The 22,944-nt window shown below is 42.2% G+C and overlaps 1 protein-coding gene across 4 annotated transcripts in view; it reads right to left on the bottom strand.

The window, feature by feature from the left end:
* The window catches only part of LOC145350954 (uncharacterized), a 39,374-nt gene that overhangs the window by 5,565 nt on the left and 10,865 nt on the right, over positions 1–22,944 (bottom strand). Inside the window, exons 1-5 of one of the 4 annotated variants that reach the window (XM_080200481.1) lie at positions 18,132–18,442; positions 17,288–17,375; positions 6,334–6,459; positions 4,421–4,476; positions 4,173–4,247 (exon numbers count right to left, since the gene is read on the bottom strand). In XM_080200481.1, the coding sequence (XP_080056607.1) occupies positions 4,173–4,247; positions 4,421–4,476; positions 6,334–6,459; positions 17,288–17,369 (339 nt within the window). In that variant the 5' untranslated portion in view covers positions 17,370–17,375; positions 18,132–18,442. Of the gene's footprint in view, positions 1–4,172; positions 4,248–4,420; positions 4,477–6,333; positions 6,460–17,287; positions 17,376–17,532; positions 17,737–18,007; positions 18,443–22,944 lie in introns of those variants that run through there. The other 3 variants (XM_080200480.1, XM_080200483.1, XM_080200479.1) reach the window with 3 other exon arrangements.

The following is a 22,944-nucleotide window of genomic DNA, read 5'->3' as shown; positions in this document are numbered from 1 at the left end:
AGAAGGTGTTTGATAAGGTGCCGCACAAAAGGTCGTTACAGAAGGTTAGGGGGCATGGAGTTGGGGGTAGGGTGTTAGCATGGATAGGGGATTGGCTGTCAAATAGGAGGCAGAGAGTGGGTGTCAATGGGTGCTATTCGGATTGGCGGTTGGTGACTAGTGGAGTGCCCCAGGGATCGGTGCTGGGGCCTCAGCTATTTACCATTTATATAGATGATCTGGAGGACGGAACCGAGTGTAAGGTGTCGAAATTTGCTGATGACACAAAGATAAGTGGAAGGGCAAATTGTGTGGAGGGTGTGGAAAGTCTGCAGAGGGATCTAGATAGGCTGAGCGAGTGGGCAAGGACCTGGCAGATGGAATACAATGTTGGCAAGTGTGACGTTATCCACTTTGGTAGGGATAATGGTAGGAAGGACTACTACTTACAGGGCAAAAAGCTGCTGCATGCAATGGTGTAGAGGGACCTGGGGGTCCTCGTGCATGAGTTGCAAAAACCCAGCCTGCAGGTGCAGCAGGTGGTCAGGAAGGCGAATGGGATGCTGGCCTTCATAGCGAGGGGGATTGAATGTAAAAGTAGGGAGGTCTTGCTGCAACTGGTGAGGCCGCAGCTGGAGTACTGTGTGCAGTTTTGGTCGCCGCACCTGCGCAAGGATATTTTGGCCTTGGAGGGAGTGCAGAGGAGGTTCACTAGGCTGATACCGGAGTTGAGGGGGTTGAGCTATGAGGAGAGGCTGAATAGACTGGGCTTGTACTCATTAGAGTTTAGAAGGATGAGGGGAGATCTCATTGAGACGTATAAGATGATGAAAGGAATGGATAGGGTAGAGGTGGAGAGGTTCTTCCTGCTCAGAAAGAACAGCAGGACTAGAGGGCACAGCCTCAAGATAAGGGGGGCGCAGTTTAGAACGGAGTTGAAGAGGAACTTCTTCACTCAAAGGGTGGTGAATCTCTGGAATTCTCTGCCCGTTGAAGTGGTTGAGGCTACCTCGCTAAATATATTTAAGACGTGGGTAGATAGGTTTTTGGTAGGCAAGGGGATTAAGGGTTATGGGGAGAAAGTGGGAAAGTGGAACTGAGCCACTTCAGATCAGCCATGATCTTGTTGAATGGCGGGGCAGGCTCGAAGGCCTACTCCTGCTTCTATTTCTTATGTTCTTAAATAACATGAATTTACAGCACTGTGCACAACAGGAGCCAGCACATGAATCTCGCCAATGGGGAGCGGGGAAGAGGTAGGGTGTGGAGTCGCAGCTCACCTGTGAAGCCAGCTGCTGAGGTCTAGACTGCAGATGTCCCAACCTTTCAGTGTACTGTGTACACAGTATACAGAGAGATCTTCCCATTTCCCCCAACACCATCCTGGCCGTTCAACACCCCAAACAGGCAAGCCTCCCCAGTGCAGAATCCACAGCCCCCGTTTCACACCCCCCCTACAGAGCTCACCCCCTTCCTACTGTTAGACACCATCCTGTCAGGCCCCCCTCAGGCTCTGCCCCCTTGACACTGCCAGGGTGGCACTGTGCATTGCGTCAAAAGTAGAGGAAAAGGATATTTTGGATTGTAAGAGAATGCAAACTAGGAAAGGGAGATCGGTGCGAAAACCAGAATAAAGTCTTGTATTGATGGAAGGAAATAAGATAATCTTATACACAATGGAGGGAGTAACCAAGCACAATTCAGAACAAAAGAAGGGAAAAGATAGTTATCTAATAAGTTCACAAGCTCTAGCCTGGATGAAATGTGAGACATGTTCTGTTATTTGTATTGTTGTGTATGCACCTTAACATCTTAATTTCATTTTAAATTAAAACTTAAATGAGTTCTTGACAACTTAGCCCTGATTTTACCTCCCCCATTTGGTTAAACAAAGTATGAAATCAGACAGAGTGAATGATGGGCGTCAAACCTAAATTTATCTCACTGCCTGTGAATTAATGCGAGGACCTCTGAGTCAAAAAGTATAAAGGATGGTGTGACTTCCTATCTGAAAATGCTCAAAGATGCAGGGTGCTAAAAATGGAAATTGGGCTAGAGGGAGAAACAAATTCCTGTGATTTTTACCCTTACTGGTCCCTCCAGAAATTTATAAATCTGCCCAAGTTCCAAAGCCAAATTTTGTAAAAAATGACAGGGCCATTTGCCTCCGCACTTTGGATATTACTACTTGCTTGGACACATTGTAAACTGATATTTAGGGTTGTTTTTGAGGTGTCATTTTTTTTGAGGCTGTGCCAGTTTGACGCTGTTCATCAGCTTTTGAGTTGACATAACTGCACTGACTTGTACCTACCTCTCTGGAAATATTACCAAAGACCATTAAAGTAACTTATCAGTTCTTAAGTTGCTTAAAATACACGTAATGGCTCGAATTGAGACTTTTGACCAAAGTCATATTAAAATTATATTTAAAGAGTTTGAAATTTTAAACATATAGGGTGGAATGGCAAAGTGTCAGGGTCTGACTGAAAACTGTGTTTCCCTCCAGAGCAACCGGCAGATTCTCCTTTGACAAATAAATTGGGGGGTGGGAGGGGTGTTTCACACTGTCATTTTGAGGGGATGGGACCTAATCACACTAGTAAAGCTGGCTCCACTGACATCAGGATGACATGTTTAAAGGGCACCCTGATTAGACTGAAAAATAACCTCATCTCCCCACCTCCTCCCCCTACCCCCATTCCACCATGGAGGTCTCAGGGACTCCCTCTCCAATTAATCCAGGCATTACCCCCACCCATTCCTAATCTTTGCTGGCATCTCTGCCCCTCAATCAACACCAGTATCTCTTCCTTCCCCCATGATCAATGGCAGCATATATTCCCCTTCCCCCATGAACACCGGCATCTACTTCCCCCCACTCCATGATCAATGCTGGCACCCACTCCCCATCAACGCCGGCATCTCACTCCACGATCACCAGCACGAGCATCTCTCTTCCCCACCCCCCGCAATCAATGCTGGAATCACTCCTCCCCTCTACAAACCAACACGGAAATCCCCCTCTCCCACCCCACATCCACCAAACAGCAATTGCTGGCATTCTCCCTCTCTGTGTAAATTCTGAGTCTTCAATCACCTTCCATATCCTTGAGTGAACTTCTATCTCACTGTTGTGATGAAAGATTGGGGATATTAGAATACAATCTGCTGCAAGATAATAGAAAGAAGGTTTAATGGCAGGTTCTAAAAATTCTGAAAGATCTTGAAAGGGTGAATTGGGGCAAAAAAATCATTAGTGAGGGCTTCTGCCTCTTCACTCATTCCTGGAACATTCCACACACTGTCTGTAAATTTATTTTGAATTCATATTTGTTTTTTCAAATTTTCATTAATGAATAAAGGAGCATCTGCTGTCTATCAAATTTAGTGCAACATTATAACTCCCATCTCTCACTGATTCCTCATGCATCCAGTAGCCATCAAGTCGAGCCATCTCCTCACTGGGTGATGTGCACCAACATCAATTCTGCTAATTACAATGATAGGAATATGAACAAATTTACTTATAAACACAGAATGTGACAAGTTTATTACAGGGACAGCTTCCAATAGCAATTTACACTTCAGAATTTAAAGTTTATTTATTAGTGTCATGAGTAGGTTTACTTCACTAACACTGCAATGAAGTTACTGCGAAAATTCCCTAATTTGCAATAGTATAAAAATAAGTACAGAATGCATGGTTTTAAAACGAGGACTGTACTTTCCGGCCCAATGAACTCCTTGCTTCTTAAGATTAAACTTACTTTTGACTGTGCAATTTCTCAGGAGACAAGATTATTACATCATTAAAAATGAAGTCCATTTGTTTACAGTTTGTATAGAATAGGAGTCAGGGTATGAAATTTGATCCCCAAGACATCAGCAAACAGCTCAGTATAGCAGTTAATGCAAACTGAAATTAATTTATGCAGTCACTGTGAATCAGTAGCACAGGTGTTATGCCCCGCATAGCACTGTGGCTGCCAAGCAATGTATCTTCTGACACACTAGTAACATCACAGGAGAAATGGTAGAATGTTTTGGTTTATAGCCATTTTAATGATAGATGCAATGTGATTAGTTAGTGGAGGTTAATTAACATCACCAGTATCCCCCTTTTAAAAAAAAGTGAACTGGTTGTCGGTTTTGGTTTCAACATTTTTAAATGCAACTGAATGTTATATTACCTTAGAAATTCGGACAGGCTCAGAACACGCAGACTTTTTCTTCTTTTGCTTTCTCTTTTTCTCCTTTTTCTCTCGCTAAGAGATGGCAAATTGTATAAAGATGTTCAGTCACACTAGAAGAAATGTTTTCACTGGACTAAATCACAAACTGTCAGCAGTTATGCTTCAAAATAATTGTATTGCATTTACAACATATTAAAAATGAGAAGAAATTTCAAATATCTCAAGAACACAAGATAAATCCTCACCTTTTTGTGTTGTTTGTCTTTCTTCCTTTTCTTTATTTTTGAACGTTTCTGCGAATCTGTCAAAACAACTATAGGATCAACTTTGCACATTTGATTGGGATTCCCTTCACTTTTTATGTATCATACTCAGGGAAAATTAAACCAAATAACATCAACTTTCTATGTACTGCTAAAGAATAGTCAACTTTTAAAACTGTTTTCCCAAATTTCTTCACTTTATCTCCCAATATAAAAGCTACAAGAAAAACTAACCCATACAAAACTGAACCAAGTTTGCAATGATACAAAGGTATGTAGAGGGACAGGTAATACTGAGGAAGTGGGGGGTGCTGCAGAAGGACTTGGACAGGTTAGGAGAGTGGGCAAAGAAGTGGTAGACGGAATATAATGTGGAAAAGTATGAGGTTATGCACTTAGGAAGGAAGAATGGGGGCACAGACTATTTTTTTAAATGGGGAAATGCTTAGGAAATCAGAAACACAAAGAGACTTGTGAGTCCTTGTTCAAGATTCTCTTAAGGTTAATGTGCAGGTTCAGTCAGCAGTTAGGAAGGCAAATGTGATATTAGCGTTCATGTCGAAGGGTGAGAATACAAGAGCAGGGATGTACTTCTGAGGCTGTGTAACGCTCTGGTTATTTGCAGTATTAAAAGCAGTTTTGGGCGCCATATCTAAGAAGGATGTACTGGCCTGGGAAAGGATTCAGATGAGGTTCACAAGAATGATCCCTAGAATGAAGAGCTTGTCATATGAGGAATGGTTGAGGACTCTGTGTCTATACTCATGGATGAGAGGGGATGTTATTGAAACTTACAGGAACTGCAAGGCCTGGATAGAGTGGACATAGAGAGGATGTTTCCACTAGAAGGAAAAACTAGAACCAGAGGGAACAACCTCAGACTAAAAAGACAATCCTTTAAAACAGAGATGAGGGGTAATTTCTTCAGCCAGAGAGTGGTAAATCTGTGGAACTCTGCTGGAGAAGGCTGTGGAGGCCAGGTCATTGAGTATCTTTAAGACAGAGATGGAGAGGTTCTTGATTAATAAGGGGATCAGGGCTTATAGGGATGAGAAAAGTATCAGCCATGATTGAATGGTGGAGCAGACTCAACAGACCAAGTGGCCTAAATGGGCCACTTAGCCCATTCAATGGGCTGAATGGCTTACTTCTGCACTGTAGGAATTTTATGATAAAATATCTTCAATGAAACATTATTGATACAAAAATTGACCGAGGTAACAATATTCTGCATGAACCTCTCTCTCTTGCAGTAATGAAGCGAAGTAAGCCATTCAGCCCATAGAGTATAAGACCATAAGACATAGGAGTAGAATTAGGCCACTTGGCCTGTTGAGTCTGCTCCACCATTCAATCATGGCTGATATTTTTCTCATCCACATAAGCCCTGATCCCCTTATTAATCAATGCAGTAATGAAGCACTTCCAACAGGTTCTGGATATACTATATCATGTAAGAAACTGATTCCTTCAATGTTCTGGAAAAAGGAGCACACATCTAACACCATATCAGAATCATTGTGATTCAATTCTAATCAGGTCTCTGCATTTAACATTAGTGTGGGGAGCCCATCTAATTGAACAAACCAAAAAACATTAAATGCAAGAGAAACATCATGGAAGTGTAACAAAGATTGAAAATTATATCTTAAAATCTGGGTGTAAATATAGTTTAACATTTTTCTTTCCATAAAATATACAGAATACTTATGTTCAGTAAAATGAAGGACTTTAACTCCATTGAGTGTTAAGTGGTACTATATCTCCCCCACTTTAAGAGTAAAATTTTTGTAAATCAATAAACAAGCAACTTACAGTTAACATGATACATTTAGGAAGTTCACACTCCTAATTCAGAGCAAATTTCAGCTACTCCCAGTGCTTTACGCTCTTACCTCGACTACTTGATCTGCTTCTACTTCTTGAGGATGATGACAAACTTGAAGACAATGAACTTGACGATGATGATGTTCTGGAGGAGGACCTACTTCTGCTTCGCTTCCTTTCTCTTTTTGTTTTTCCTTCAGAAAAGAATATTTGTTGATTTGTAACAGTGGGTAATAGTTTGTCGACAAGATAACCAATCTTCTGCTCCAAATAATCATGCTGCTGAAAGGTAGAAACTGAACCACTGAAATTCTTGAAGTGATTATGTGCGGCATGGTGGCACAGTGCCTAGCATTGCTGCCTCACAGTGCCAGGCACCTGGGTTTGATTCCTGGCTTGGGTCACTGTGTATGCGCACTCTGCATGTTCTCCCTGTGTCTACGTGGGTTTCCTCTGGGTGCTCCGGTTTCTTCCCACAGTCAAAAAGACATGCTAGTTAGGTCATGCTAAATTTTCCCTCAGAGTACCTGAACAGGGGCTGGAATGTGGCGACTAGGGGACTTTCATAGTAGCTTCATTGAAGTGTTAATGTAAGTCTACTTATGACACTAATAAATAAACTTTCAATAAAAACTTTAAATCTTTTTAGTACTGATGTGGAGATGTCAGTGTTGGACTGGGGTGGGCACAGTAAGAAGTCTCACAACACTAGGTTAAAGTCCAACAGGTTAATTTGGAATTATGAGCTCCTTCATCAGGTGAGTCTCATGAGCCATCTCAAGAGGTATTTTGGCCAGTGTTCAAAAGCTTAGTCAGAAATCTCCTGAGCTTTAGGACAGAGATAAAGTGGAGCATTAAAAATCAGTGATGTACAAGAGGCCAGAATTGGTTGAGTGCAGAGATCTTTGAGGGCTGGAGAAGGACATAGATTTTCAGTGGGGAGAGGCCATGGAGGGATTGTAAGTAAGGCTATGAATTTTAAAATAACATTGTTGATTGATCAGAGGCTAATCTAGGTCAACAACAGGGGTGATGGATGAATAGGAATTGGTGTGAGTTAAGATACAGGTAACTGAGTCTTGGATAAGCTCAAGTTTACAAAAGGTGCAAGGTAAGACTGGTCAAGAGAGCATTGGAATAGCCAAGACTATCCTTGCAGAGTGGAACTTTTAAAGTTTATACAATGCTTTGTGCCAAGAATTGCAGAACTATATGCAGTTCTCTTCTAAAAAAATGGTTTAAGTAATTTTAATTATTTTTCTTACAATTTCAGACTTTGGTATTCTATTCTGACATACATTGCCAGCTAGGTGTTGGCCTACAGTAATGAAGAAAGAGTAATTCTATTTTGGTCTTTTTTTTAAAGAAGAGTGTTGAAATGAAAATGAAATCCTACAACTGCAGAGTTCTGGTCTTATCTGGCCTCCTGTATTCAGTCATGGGCAGTATGCTACAACGAGGCATAAACTTATTTTGGAGGAGGTACAGCATAGATTACCAGACAGGTGGCACGGTTGCACAGTAGTTAGCACTGCTGCCTCACAGTGCCATATCTTAAACCCGGGTGCAATTCCCAACTTTGGACTGTCTATGTGAGTTTGCACATTCTCCCTGTGTCTGCATGGGTCTCCTCCAAGTGCTCTCGTTTCCTCCCAAACTCTAAAGATAGGAGGGACTAGCAAGGTGTAGTTACAGGGATAGGGCCTGGGTGGGATTGTTGGTGGTGCAGGCTCGATGGGCTGAATGGCCTCCTTCTGCACTGTAGGGATTCTATGAATAATAGGAGGACAGGTTGCATAAGCTAGACTTCAATTTCCTTGAATACAGAGGTTAACGGGTGTCCTAATCTCCTTTGATGACAGAGTCCAAAACAGGGAGATGGGGGGTGCGGTGGAATAACTTTGACTACTGTGGGCTGATATTGAAAACATTCTTTCACTCAAAATCTATACATCCTACTCCAAAAGACTAGGTCACTACAAAGTTCAAAGCTGAAATTGACAGAAGCTTGTTAGTCAGGGTATTAAGGGTTACAGAACAATTAATGACACAAATCAGCCATTACTTTAATCTTGTCTGCTGCATGTGTGTGCAATTCCTGCTATTGGGTCCTTTCTCAATGATTCCTTCACTGCACTATTTGTTCATTCTATTCCCCCTTCATCATGATGTGACCTGGTCCCAAATAGACCTACACCCTACTATAATCAACTTTCCACCTACCCTTGAATCCACTGCTGTGTTGACATGCTTGGGGATGAAGTTACTCCCACTCCAGTTTAAAATGGGAATGTCTAAACATGCCCTATTTTGTAACACACTATATGCCCTTTTTGGAAGTCCAGAGGATGCCCCTTCATCATCACTGTCATTTCTCAGCCTTTGTTCAATTACTACTCATCTGATCATGATACTTCCCTTAAACATTCTGCTTGATCTTGACTCCTGTCCTCCACAAGAGGCTGACTAATCTAACTTTATATTTTCCAAACATTTCCCAATTATTGCACTCCATTTCTAAGATTTTTTTAAAAAAATCACATTGGACAGCCACATTATAAAGTAATGCCTAAAGTTGATTTTAAACTAAGAATCGGCTTAAAATTGGTAGGCATATATATGCTTCCATACTTGCCTTTACTACACCTAATAATATTTGGTGGTATTAATGCTATTCCAAGTTTCACCTCCCAACTATATTTCTCCAGTTTGTGCCACAAATGGCTTTTTCAGCAGGTAAAGAACTTTATTTACACTTACAATTTTGGCCCACATTTTGCAACTAGTGATGAAGCTGCCTTAAAGATTTAACAATTTCTGTAGCACAGGTTTCCCCTTTTGCAATATTCATTTGAACCTGGTCCCAAGTCATGGGAGTCTCCCGCTGTCAAGCAACATCACATTGGGTAAGCAGTTAATCACATTTAATTAAATTTTACAAGAAAGTGAATGAGTGATTGCGACATACACAGGGATTAAAGTAGAAAATTAAACATTAATTGGGATAGCCATCATGTTAAAGGCTTAGATGGAGTAAAGTTCTTAAAATGTATACAGGAAAACTTCTGTCAATATATACACGATCTAACAAAGGAAGGAGCCGTGCTGGGCCTAATTCCAGAATTCTGGAGAATAAAGCCAGACAGGCAGTTGGGGTGTTCAAATTTGTTATGGACAAAGAAATTGACAAGTTGCAGAAAAAGGTTTTGGATTGGGGGAAGAGTAGATTTTAACAAAATTAGTCAGGATCTTAACAAGGTAGACTGGAACTAGTTACTTGTAGGAAATCTACAGGAGAGTGGGGGCAGGGGGTGTTCAGAGATGAAATGGGGAGGATACAGGCCCAACATGTTCCTTCTAGGGCAGTAGGAAGGTGTAATAAACCCAAAGAACCATGGATGACCAGAGACATTCAGGATACAACGAAAAGGAAAAGAGCAGCTTTTAACAAGTGTAAAGGGAGTAAATCTGCGGACTCATTAGTGGAGTACAGAAAGTGCAGGATGGAGCTTAAGAAATCAATTAGGAAAGCAAAGACGGGATATAAGAGAACTCTGGCTGGTAAAAGTAAGGAAAATCTTAAGATATTCTATAAATACATCAATGGGAAGAGGATAACCAGGGAAAGATTAGGACCCATTAGCGATCAAGGGGGAAATCTGTGGGTAGAAGCAGAGGACATTGGTAGGGTGTTTAACAAATATTTCACATCTGCCTTCACCCATGAGAATGAAGAGGTAGTTATGGAATTCGGGGAGAGAGACTGTGAGGATCTAGAGAAAATTATCATAGGAAGTGACAAGGTATTGGAGGTATTGACAAGCTTAAAAGTGGACAAATCTCCACGTCTGAATGAGTTGTGTCCCAGGCTACTGTGGGACGTGACGGAGGAAATTGCAGGGCTGGGACCCAAATTTTTAATTCCTCCCTGGCCACCAGAAAGGTAAAACGACTGACAACACCAGGTTTAAGTCCAACTGATTTATTTGAAAGTAAACTCACTAGCTTTCGGGTTTATCCCTTCATCAGGTGAATGGAGAGTTTTTTTACTGTGTTTACCCTTGTCCAACGCTGGCATAGCCACATCATCACCAGAAAGGTGCCAGAGGACTGGAGAACAGCTAATTTGGTCCCACTATTTAAGAAAGGTTGTCGAGACGAGCCAGGAAACTACAGGCCCATGAGTCTCACATCTGTGGTTGAGAACCTACTGGAGAAGATTCTGAAGGAGAGAATCTATCTCCATTTGGACAGGCAAAGTTTGATCACAGATAGTCAGTAAGGTTTTGTCAATGGGAGGTCATGCCTAACAAATTTAATCAATTTTTTTGAGCATGTAACCAAGTGTGTGGATGAGGGTGATGCCATTGATGTAGTTTACATGGATTTCAACAAAGCCTTTGACAAAATCCCACATGGGCCGAAGGGCCTCTTCTGCACTGTCGTACACTGTGATTCTGTAAATATTAAAAAATCTTTAAAAATTTTAAGAATGTGAAAATTGAATTACAAACAGAGAAAATCTGATTTCCACAAACATAAAGCAATTTTTCAGGGCTAGGGAGGCTTTTCAGCAGCAATTATGATGGTAGTATGCTGATAAAGCCGAGTTAAAGCTTATTTAACAAGATACAGCATTTTCTAGACGTTATAAAGATGAACTTTACATCAAATCTGACTATGCATTTATCGGCTGCAAACCACTAATTTTAAAAAAGACAAACATTTTTTCAACGTCTTGAAACAGCAGCCTCTAAAATAGCTGAACATCTGAATCACTGTACTGTACAAATTCCAAAGTTATTAAAATGGGCGTCAACCTATCTGCAAGAACCCATCAAAGATAATCACCATCAGGGATGTGAATGGACCACCTTTCCTGACCCATTCACATCCAGACAGCACCTGGGTGACTAATTACTTCAGACAATAGAATCTAGCTGAGACAATCCATAACCTAATTAAGTTGACTTCAAAAGTGGACTTGGAGTTCATTAGCCATGATCACATTTGGGTAATAGGGTAGCTGGCAAGAGAAAATATTGGGCAAAATCTTCTGTGGAGTAGTAATCGCTGCCTGATTGCTATCCCACTTTTATTTATTTATCTTGCACTGAGCTCCACATTGCTGGCCCAGACTTCCAAACTGGGCCTCCTTAGAAATGTAGAGCGCTTCTTCATAGTGCAAGAGCATCGGGGAGAGCCAAACAACACTCCCTTTTTACAAAACTAGCTGTTGTATTCTGGCAAGTTTAAATGTCTCAAAGCCACTGTGACAAGCAACAAAGTGTAGGTAATTGTGTAAGATGAGTGGGTGCGGCTTGAAGACACGACTGAAGAATTTGCAACCATCTTTAGCCAGTAAGACTGAGTGGATGACCTATCTTAGCTCCCTCCCTGAGGTTGCCATCAGCACAGCTGCCAGTCTTCAGCCAATTAGATTCACCCGATTTGATACTAAGAAAAGGCTGAAGGCAATGGATACTGCAAAGGCTATGACAATTGTACTGAAGACTTGTGCTCCAGAAATAGCCACATCGCTAGGCAGGCTGTTCTGGTATAGTTATTCAGCAATGTGGAAAATTATCCAGATATGTCCTGTCCACAAAAACCAGAACAAATCCAATTAGGCCAATTACTGCCCCATCAGTCAAATCAATCTATCATCAGTAAAGTAATCGAAGGCGTAGTTGAAAGTGCTATCAAGTGGCATTTATTCAGCAATAACCGGCTTAATGACCCTCAGTTTGGGCTCTTCCAGGGCCACTCAACTCCTGACCTCATTACGGGCGGGGGGTGGGGAAGAAGAAGAAAGTCTCCACTAATTGGAATCTTATCTAGCACAAAGGAAGATAGCTATAGCTGTTGGAGATCAATCATTGCTGCAGGTGCTACTCAGGGCAGTGTCCTAGGCCTGACCATCTTTAGCTGTTGCATCAACGCCATTCCCTCCATCATTACGTCATTATGTGGAATGTCTGCAAATAATTGTATATGTTCAGAACCATTCATGTTTCCTCAGATACTGAAAAAGTCTGTGTTCATATGCAGTAAGACCAGGTCAACATTCAGGCTCTGGCTGATACATAGCAAGAAAATAGGAGGAGTAGGCCATTCAGCCTTATGAGCCTGTTCCAACATTCATTATGATCATGACTGATCATCCAACTCTGTAACTTGTTCTTGTTTTCGCCATATTGTTTGATCCCCATAGTCTCAAGAGCTATACTAACTCCATCTTGAAAAATACAATGTTTTGGCCTCAATTGCTTTCTGTGGTGGAGAATTCCACTGGCTTACAACTCTCTGGGTGAAGAAACATTCCTCATCTCAGGCTAAATGGTTTATCCTGTATCCTTAGACTATGATCCCTAGCTCTGGATTCCCTGCCATTAGGAACTTCCTTCCTGCATCTACTACGTCTAGTTCTTTTCAAATTTTTTAGGTTTTTATGTGATTTCCCCCTTCGTTCTTCTAAACACCAGCAAATACATTCTAAACTGATTCAATCCCACCATCCCAGGAATCAGTCTGGTAAACCTTTGCTGCGTTCCCTCCACAGCAAGAACCTCTAAGGAGACCAAAACTGCACACAATATTCCAGATGTGGTCTCAACAAGGCCGTGTGATTTCGGCAGGAAGTCTCACAACACCAGGGTAAAGTCCAACAGGTTTATTTGGTAGCAAAAGCCACTAGCTTTTGGAGCACTGCTCCTTCATCAGGTAAGTGGGATTTCAGTTCACAAACAGGGCATATAAAGACACAAAAGCTCAATTTACAAAATAATGGTTGGAATACAAGTCTTTACAGGTAATCAAGTCTTAAATGTACAGGCAATGTGAGTGGAGAGAGTGTTAAGCACAGATTAAAGAGATGTATATTGTCTCCAGCCAGGACAGTTAGAGAGATTTTGCAAGCCCAGGCAAGTCATGGGGGTTACAGACAGTGTGATATGAACCCAAGATCCCGGTTGAGGCCGTCCTCACGTGTGCGGAACTTGGCTATCAGTCTCTGCTCAGTGAATCTGCATTGTTGTGTGTCATGAAGGCTGCCTTGGAGAACGCGTACCCAATGATCAGAGGCCAAATGCCCGTGACCGCTGAAGAATACTCTTGCCTGGTGATTGTTGAACAATGTTCATTCATCTGTTGTTGTAGCGTCTGCATGTTCTCCCCAGTGTACCATGCCTCAGGACATCCTTTCCTGCAGCATATCAGGTAGACAAAGTTGGCCAAGTTGCAAGTGTTTGTACCATATGACTGATGGATGGTGTCCTCATGTGAGATGATGGGCATCTGTGTCGATGATCCTGCACGTCTTGCAGAGGTTGCTGTGGCAGGGTCGTGTGGTGTCATGGTGCTGAGATGAGGAGGATCGCAATAGACATCTACAGACGCTGAAAGGTACCCTCATAAGAACAGGATATGGCGCGCGACTCATCGATCGACAGTTCTGATACGTCACAGCGAAAAACTGCACCGACTTCCTCAGAAGATAAACATGGGACATGGCGGACAGACTACCTTTCGTCATCCAGTACTTCCCCGGAGCGGAGAAGCTACAACATCTTCTCCGGAGTCTTCAACATGTCATTGATGAAGACTAACATCTCGCCAAGGCCATCCTCACACCTTGCCTTTAAATAACCGCACAACCTCAAGCAGACCATTTGCAGCAAACTACCCAGCCTTCAGGAGAACAGTGACCATGACACCACACAACCCTGCCACAGCACCCTCTGCAAGACGTACCAGATCATCGACATGGATGCCATCATCTCACGTGAGAACACCATACGCCAGGTGCACAGTACATACACTTGCAACTTGCTCAACATTGTCTACCCGATACGCCGCAGGAAAGGATGTCCCGAGGCATGGTACATTGGGGAGACCATGCAGACACTACAACAACAGATGAATAAACACCACTCGACAATCAACAGGCAACAGCGTTCTCTTCCTGTTGGGGAACATTTCAGCGGTCATGGGCATTCGGCCTCTGACCTTCGGGTAAGCGTTCTCCAAAGTGGCCTTCACGATACATGACAATGCAGAGTTGCTGAGCAGAGACTAATAGCCAAGTTCCGCATATGAGAACGGTCTCAATTGGGATCTTGGGTTAATGTCACACTATCTGTAACCCCCATGACTTGCCTGGGCTTTGCAAAATCTCACTAACTGTTCTGGCTGGAGACAATACGTATCCCTTTAACCTGTGCTTAACTCTCTCTCCACTCACATTGTCTGTACCTTTAAGACTTGATTATCTGTAAAGACTCACATTCCAACCATTATTTTGTAAGTTGACTTTGTGTCTTTACATGCCCCGTTTGTGAACTAAAATCCTACTCACCTGAAGAAGGAGCAGTGCTCCGAAAGCTAGGGGCTTTTGCTACCAAATAAATCTGTTGGACTTTAACCTGGTGTTGTGAGACTTCTTACTGTATTTACCCCAGTCCAATACTGGCATCTCCACATCATAATTTCAGCAAGACATCCTTGCTCCTCTACTCGAATCCTTTCGCACTGAAGGCGAACATACCATTTGCTTTCGTCACCATCTGTTGCACCTGCATGCTTTCTTTCAGTGACTAGTGCACAAGGACACCCAAGCCTCATCGCACATTTCCCTCTCTCAATCTATCACCAGTCACATAATAATTTGCTTTTACTACCAAAACAGATAACCTCACATTTATCCACATTATACTGCATCTGCCATGCATTTGCCTACTAACACAACTTGTCCAAATCATACTGAAGCATCTCTGCATCCTCCTCACAGCTCATCTTCCCACCCAGCTTTGTGTAATCTGCAAATTTGATGATATTATGTTTAGTTCCCTCATCTAAATCATTAATATAAACTGTGAATAGGTGGGAAGCTAGCACTAATCCCTGAGGTATCCCACAAGTCACTGCCTGCCATTCGGAAAAAGACCCTATTCTGTTTCCTGTCTGTTTCTTGCCTGCCAATGAGAATCTTGACTGCCAACCAGTTTTCTATCTATCTAAAAATGCTACCCCAATCGCAGGCACTTTAATTTTACATGCTACTCTCTTATGTGGACCTTGTCAAAAGCCTTCTGAAAGTTCAAATAAACCACGTTTACTGGTTCCCCCTCATCAACTCTACTAGTTACATCCTCAAAGAGTTCCAGTAGATTTGTCAAGTATTATTTCCCTTTTGTAAATCCATGCTAACTCTGCCCGATCCTACCACCGTTTTCCAAGTGTCCTGCTATTAAATCTTATTATAATGGACTCTGTCCCTGCTAGTGACATGAGGCTGAATTTTTGTTCCACCTCCCTTTTTAAATATTGGGGTTATATCCGTAGAAACTGTTCCAGAGTCTATAGAATTTTGGCAGATGACCACCAATGCATCCACTATTTCTAGAGGCCACTTCCTTAAATACTCTGGGATGTAGATCATTTGCCATATTAATACCTTTCTCTCTTGCCTTGTTGCTACTCCTTGATTTACAAAATTTGATCCTACAACCACATTATTTAGTTTGAAACTCTCTCTACTTCCCTAGTTATGCTTGAGCACTGGTGCCAGCACAGTTCAAATGTAGACCATCCAAACGATACAGCCCCACTTCCCCCAAAATTGGTCCCAGTGCCCTATGAACAGGAATCCACTTCTCCGACATTAATCTTTGAGCTTTACATTAATTTCTCTCACATTATTTGTCCTGTGACAATTTGCACGTGGCTCAAGTAGTAATCCAGAAATTATTAGGTTATTGCCTGAGTCAGATGCAAATTGGCACAGGGCAAATGAAATTGGGGAAATTAATGTGCGGCTCAAACAAGATGTTAAGTAAGATGCAAAACTGTAGTGCTACAGCAAAAGTTGAAGGGTGTAATTGATGATGTAACATATTGTATAAAAACTCACAACACACCTGGGTATATTAGTAAAACTTAGTCATGATCAGTCAGGAAAAATACATTTTTGACATTGGTGTGAGTTTTCATTTTTGGATACTGTGGTCTGCAGTGTTTTATCTATGTTGTATGAATTTGATACCTAATGAAGTAATCCAATTTTCTAAAATTCAGATCAGCCATGATCTTATTGAATGACGGGGCAGGCTCGAAGGGCTGGATGGCCTACTCCTGCTCCTATTTCTTATGTTCTTATTATATTGTGTAATATGAGGAGGAAACGTGACACATTGGTGTGGAGATTTGACTGTCAGAGTTTGTTTGTGTTTAGTACATTGTAATGTACAGATTATTAGAACTTAACTTATAGTGTTTTTTAAAAAATAAATCTGATCTATCAATAATTAGCAGAACTCAGCTGCTATTTATATCTGAAAACGGCAATTTAGACAAAAATGACACTCGGCTGCTCCCTTCCCATCGGACATACTTCTCCAACTCATCACATCCTCTACCTCTTCAGATTCCCTCTACCCACTGTCCTCCCTCCCACATACCCACAGCTCCATCATGATCCCTATCTCTTTTCCACTTAACTCTAACCTTTTTTATCCTTGGTCCCCTCTCCCACAATGGTGGCAATAGCTTCAGTTTCCCACCTCACTGCTTACACAGCTTTGCTCTCTAAATTCAAATCATTCTTAATAAAAACTCAAATTAGTAGAAAGCAAGAAACATCTGTCTGTCTTTCATATCAATTGTTTTCCTATCTCTTGCCACTCATCATCCCTGGTTCACAAACAGGGCACCTACAATTAGATGAACTTGCAGAATGATTTAGCAGGAAGGACAACAGGAGAAATAACTACCCAGGAGTAGCAGATTTGCAGGCCACACTTGGAATCAAAACTGAGAAAGGTTGTTCCCACCAAAATGGAGGCAATCCTTCAAAGTGAGGATGGTCAACTTTAGATTGGCAGGGGCGGGGTGAGTGGGGATTGCGGTCGCTGGCTTGTTGGTGGTTGTTCACCAAATGGTTTTTTGAACAGTTTTAGCAATTTCAATGCTCTTTGTGTGATCACTATTTGAGACTAATGGCAAACAAATAAAAACAACCATTACCCCTGTCTTTTCTTTTTTGCTCCTCTGAAGATGTGCTGGGGTTCTTACTTTTCTTTCTCTCGCTGTTCATTGGATTCTCCATGATGGACTGGAGAGAGAAAAAATATCACATTCTTTACTTAAAAAGGAAGTCCTAATTTAGATCAAAATAATTGTAATTCGAGTACAGCATAAATCAATGATATAATTCTTTAAGCAGCCTCCTGAGCTGAATTGAACAAGAGGCTGAATTGATGGACTCTTACAGCGTTAAAAAGGACTTTAAGTTATTGTTTTTGAAAGTATGATTATGATTTTTTTCTTCTGGTTCCAAGACTGTTTTTTACTGTATCGCGGGTTTGAAGGGCAGCTTGTGTCAGGATACCGGCTGAAGGACTGGGACAAACCCGCTGCTCTTTCTAGGAAAGGTGCCTCAGCTTTGCAGCCAAGGGAGGGAATTAGGCCCGGGGTCCAACCGCCGGCCCGGGGGCCCGAGCTCCAACCGCCGGCCCGGGGGCCCGAGCTCCAACCGCCGGCCCGGGGGCCCGAGCTCCAACCGCCGGCCCGGGGGCCCGAGCTCCAACCGCCGGCCCGGGGGCCCGAGCTCCAACCGCCGGCCCGGGGGCCCGAGCTCCAACCGCCGGCCCGGAGGCTCGCGCTCCAACCGCCGGCCCGGAGGCTCGCGCTCCAACTGCCGGCCAAGGGCCGGTGCCCCCCGCCGCACCGCGACCGGATACTCACCGTATGAGGCCCTTTCAGACGGGAGGGTTCGGAGGCCCCGGGCTCGCCGCGGCCGGTTTCCCGACCAGAAGCTGCGACTCCTGCTCCGGGGAGAGGCGGCTGTGCGATGGCGGTCAGACTGTACCTGGAGCGGAGGGAGCTGGGCTCTGAGCTGCTCTTCACCCACACATCCCCGGCTGCATCCCCCAGCCACTGGCAGGATCCTCTTCCTCAGGCCGTTCAAATGAAAAATTATTGCAACACCTCCAGGAAGTTTTTAAATCTAATGTGAGGGGAATTGCTGGGCAAGTTCAATGATGTGTTTATTTTCAGTTAAAATATGGAGAGAAATATTTCCACATTTCATAATCACAGGAGCACACAGCACTTCTCAGCGGATGGAGCGCTTTTCTGATGTAGTCACTAGTTGTGATGCAGAGAACACAACAAGCCCTGACCATCCCATGTTGGGATTTAAATGTACTTGTGGCTTTAGTCCTGCTGAGCTAAAATCAGAACATTCAATGAAAATGGATTGTACAAAGTCTGAACTTGTTTGATACAATTAGGACTAAAGGAACATTGTAGGCTTAGCAAACATTTGTAAACTCTCACAAATTGTAATGGGATATATAAGATTCTCAGTTTATATTATGTTGAGTGAGAGGTCAATATAGCCAGGGATGGCTTTACTCTTCTTCAAAAATGGCATGGGGTCTTTTGCATCCCTCTATTTAATACCTCATTCAAATAAAAAACCATCTCGAATAGTGTAGCACTCCCTCCACCAATCTACGACACTGGATTGGTGCCTTGATTTATGTACTCAATATGCCATTTTTGCTGTAAATGACTTTAAATTCTGAAGTGGACTCACAACTTGGTGCCTCAGACACGAAAGTGCTGCTGTTATATATTTAAGTGGTTGCATGATTGCTTTAAGAGCCAGTCACGTGATTTGTCGGTGATGTCATTAACATGTTCCACAGACTCCTGCTTAGTTTCAATTTCTGTTCTGTACAGGCAACAACTTCTGCAATAAAATTTGTTGTTGTTATTTTGAATCTATGTGTGCAAACCACAACTTTTTCCTTTTGTTTAAAACCCACAATCCCTAACATAGTTAGGATGATACAAAAAGAAAATTGGCGATGAGTTAGAATTTTGTTTTGCAAAAATCAAGAAAGATCCTAAGTAGAAAAAAAATTGTGGATTCTTGCACTTAGAATATTAGAGAGCTGGGGAAAATTAACAACAAGATCAAAGATTGAAATGCCAGTGAAGGAAGACCAAATAAAAAAAGGAAAAAAATGTGTTTTGTGCTGGAAAAAAATTATGTAGGTTCAAAGAACAAAAAAAATTACAGCACAGGAACTGGCTCTTCAGCCCTCCAAGCCATCACTGACCATTCTGCCCAACTTAACTAAAACCCCCACCTTTCTGAGGCCCATATACCTCTATTCCTATCCTATTCATGTATTTATCAAAATGTCCCTTAAAAGCCACTACTGTATCTGCTTCCACTACCTCCCCCCTCAACGAGTTCCAGGCACCTACCACCTTCTGTGTAAATAATCTGCCCTGTGCATCTCGTTTAAACCTTGCCCCTCACACCTTAAACCTGTGCCCCCTAATAATTAACTCTTTCACCCTGGGAAAAAGCTTCTGACTATCCACTCTGTCCATCCCTCTCATAACCTTGTAGACTTCTATCAGGTCACCCCTCAACCTCTGTCATTCCAGTGAGAACAAACCTAATTTCTCCAACCTCCTCATAGCTAATGCCCTCCATGCCAAGCAACATCCTGGTAAATCTTTTCTGTATCCTCTCCAAAGCCTCTGCATTCTTCTGGTAGTGCAGCAATCAGAATTGAACATTATATTCCAAGTGCGGCCTAACTAAAGTTCTATAAAGTTGCAACATGACTTGCCAATTTTTAAACTCAATGCCCTGGCCGATGAAGGCAAGCATACCATATGCCTTCTTGACTATCTTCTCCACCCGCATTGCCACTTTCAGTGACCTGTGTACCTGTACACCCTTGCTTATCAATATTTTTAAAGGTTCTGCCATTTACTGTATATTTCCTATCTGTATTAGACCTTCCAAAATATATTACCTCACTTTTATAGAGTCATAGGGGTTTACAGCATGGAAACAGGCCCTTCGGCCCAACCTGTCCATGCTGCCCTTATTATTTTTAAAAAACCCCTAAGCTAATTCCAATTGCCTACATTTGGCCCATATCCCTCTATACCCATCGTACCTATGTAACTACCTAAATGCTTTTTAAAGGATAAAATTGTACCTTCTCTACTACTACCTCTGGCAGCTTATTCCAGACTCTCACCACCCTCAATGTGAAAAAATTGCCCCTCTGGACACTTTTGTATCTCTCCCCTCTCACCTTAAACCTATGCCCTTTAGTTTTAGAATTCCCTGCCTTTGGGAAAAGATATTGAATATCTACCTTGTCTATGCCCCTCATTATTTCATAGATGTCTATAAGGTCAACCCTCAGCCTCCCAAGCTCCAGAGAAAAAAGTTCCAGTCTATTCAGCCTCTCCTTATAACTCAATTCATCAAGTCCCGGTAGCATTCTAGTAAAAATCCATTTGACTGGATTAAACTCCATCTGCTCAAGTCTCCAACCGATTTATATCCTGCAATATCCTCTGATGCTCCTCGTCGCTATCTGCAAATTCACCAACCTTTGTGTCACCCGCAAACTTACTAATCAAACCAGTTACACTTTCCTCCAAATCATTTGTATATATTATGAACAGCAATGCTCCCAGCAGTGATCCCTGAGGAACACATTGATCACAGCCCTCCATTCAGAAACACACCCTTCCACTGCTACCCTCTGTCTTCTTTGACTCAGCCAGTTCTGTATCCACCTTGCCACATGACATCACCTTCTGCATCAGTCTACCATGAGGGACCTTTTCAAAGGCCTTGCGGAAGTCCATGTAGACAACATCCACTGGCTACCCTCATCAATTATCTTCATCACTCCCTTGAAAAACTTGATCAAGTTAGTGAGACATGACCTCCCCTTCACAAATCATGTTTCCTCTCACTAATGCATCCACTTATTTCCAAGTGAGAATAAATCCTGTCTCGAAGAATCGTCTCTAATAATTTCCCTACTGATGTAAGACTCACTGACCTGTAATTACCTGGATTATTCTTGCTACCCTTAAACAAAGGAACAACATTGACTTTTCTCCAATCCTCTGGGACCTCCCCTGTAGCCAGTGAGGATACAAAGATTTCTCTCAAGGCTCTCTCAGTATTCTGGGGTATATCCCATCAGACTCTGGGAACTTGTCTACCTTAATGTTTCTCAAGAACCTCAATACCTCCTTTTTGATCTCAACATGACTCAAACTATCTACACACCCTTTCCCAGACTCATCATCCACCAAGTCCTTCTCTTTGGTGAATACTGATGCAAATTACTCATTTAATACCTCACCATTTCCTCTGGCTCCACATATAGACTCCCTCTCTTGTCCTTGAGTGGGCCAACCCTCTCCCTGACTACCCTCCTTTTTTTATATGTATAAAAAGCCTTGGAATTTTCTTAATCTTGCTGGCCAATGTTTTTCGTGACCCCTTTTAGCTCTCCTTACTCCTTGCTTAAGTTTCTTTCTACTTTGGTTTTCCACACTTGCTTTGTATGTTCCCAGTCTCTTAGCTTTGACAGATGCTTCCTTTTTCTCTTTGACTAGGCTCACAATATCTCTTGTTATCCAAGGTTCCCAAAACTTGCCATACTTATCTTTCATCATTATAGGAATGTGCCGGTCTTGAATCCCTATCATCCTGAATCCTGAATTCCTCTGAGCTTCAGGGTTCACGCACGTGTTGCAGTATGTAGCAGCAGAGTGTGGGACTTATTATACAATTATAAAATGGTGGAGTTCTCTGGTTTTAAAAGAGGAGGATTTTCTGATCAGAGAAGGGTGGGATTCTAGGCAGTATCTGGCATATTTGAAAATAAGGGACAGTCTGCTGATTGGCTGGGGCCATTTGAAAAAAAATACATGAAGTCAACGATCTCCAGGGTAAAAAAGAGCAACTACTGGGGAAGACAGTAAAATAAATATATTGAGCAGTGTTGAGCCTGCAAGAGAAATGACAGGTCATTTATGTGCCATGGGCCCTTTCAATTAAGAAAATGAATCATGAGCCACCTGTGTAGAACATTTTCAGTATTTGTCCAGGTAAATAAAATTGCAGGTCAATTGCTCATCCCAGCTTTTCTCAGTGCAGTAGAAAGTAAAACCTTCAATTTGCTCCAAAGTTTGGTTTATCCAGCAAAACCAGGAATCAAAACTTAAGACTTGACAAAGACCCCTGAAAAGCATTACTCTCCAATTTAGAATGGTTCAGGTTCCACCAAAGGAATCGAGTGAGAGGCAAAAACATTGCTATCTGTGGCAACCTTAAAAGGCTGGCACAACATTATGAATTTGGTGAATCATTAGAAAAAAATCTTCAAGATCTTATAGTTTGTAAACTTCAAAATGAGGCTATCCAAAGATAATTGCTTATTGAACATAATTTGACTTCAAAGACAGCAGTAGAAATCACAGTGTCAATGGAATTGATTGCTAAGAGGCTTCACAATTTGGTGCAGGTATAAAGATCCACAAGTTGAGAACTGTCCATAAGAAGTCAAAACAGCAACAAACATGTCACAGATGTGCCAAAATGGATCATTCAATGAGTGAATGCTGGAGCAAGAATTGTCAATGCAAGAAATGGCAAAACAGGTCACACTGCAAAAGCTTGTTGGGCTAGACCAGTTTCTCCTGAGAAACATCCCCAGGGCAATTGCCCTGCAGTAGGAACATTCAAAGGTGTGATTTAAATTGCAAACTTTGGACGGTTTCAACTCTGTTACACCAATCATACAGACCCTTACTGTACTCTTTGTTTACCTATG

The sequence above is a fragment of the Carcharhinus amblyrhynchos genome, chromosome 12 (assembly GCF_965287045.1).
Source record: "Carcharhinus amblyrhynchos chromosome 12, sCarAmb.v2.hapA, whole genome shotgun sequence".
Classification (NCBI taxonomy): domain Eukaryota; kingdom Metazoa; phylum Chordata; class Chondrichthyes; order Carcharhiniformes; family Carcharhinidae; genus Carcharhinus; species Carcharhinus amblyrhynchos.
This window is presented reverse-complemented; position numbering and strand designations above follow the sequence as displayed.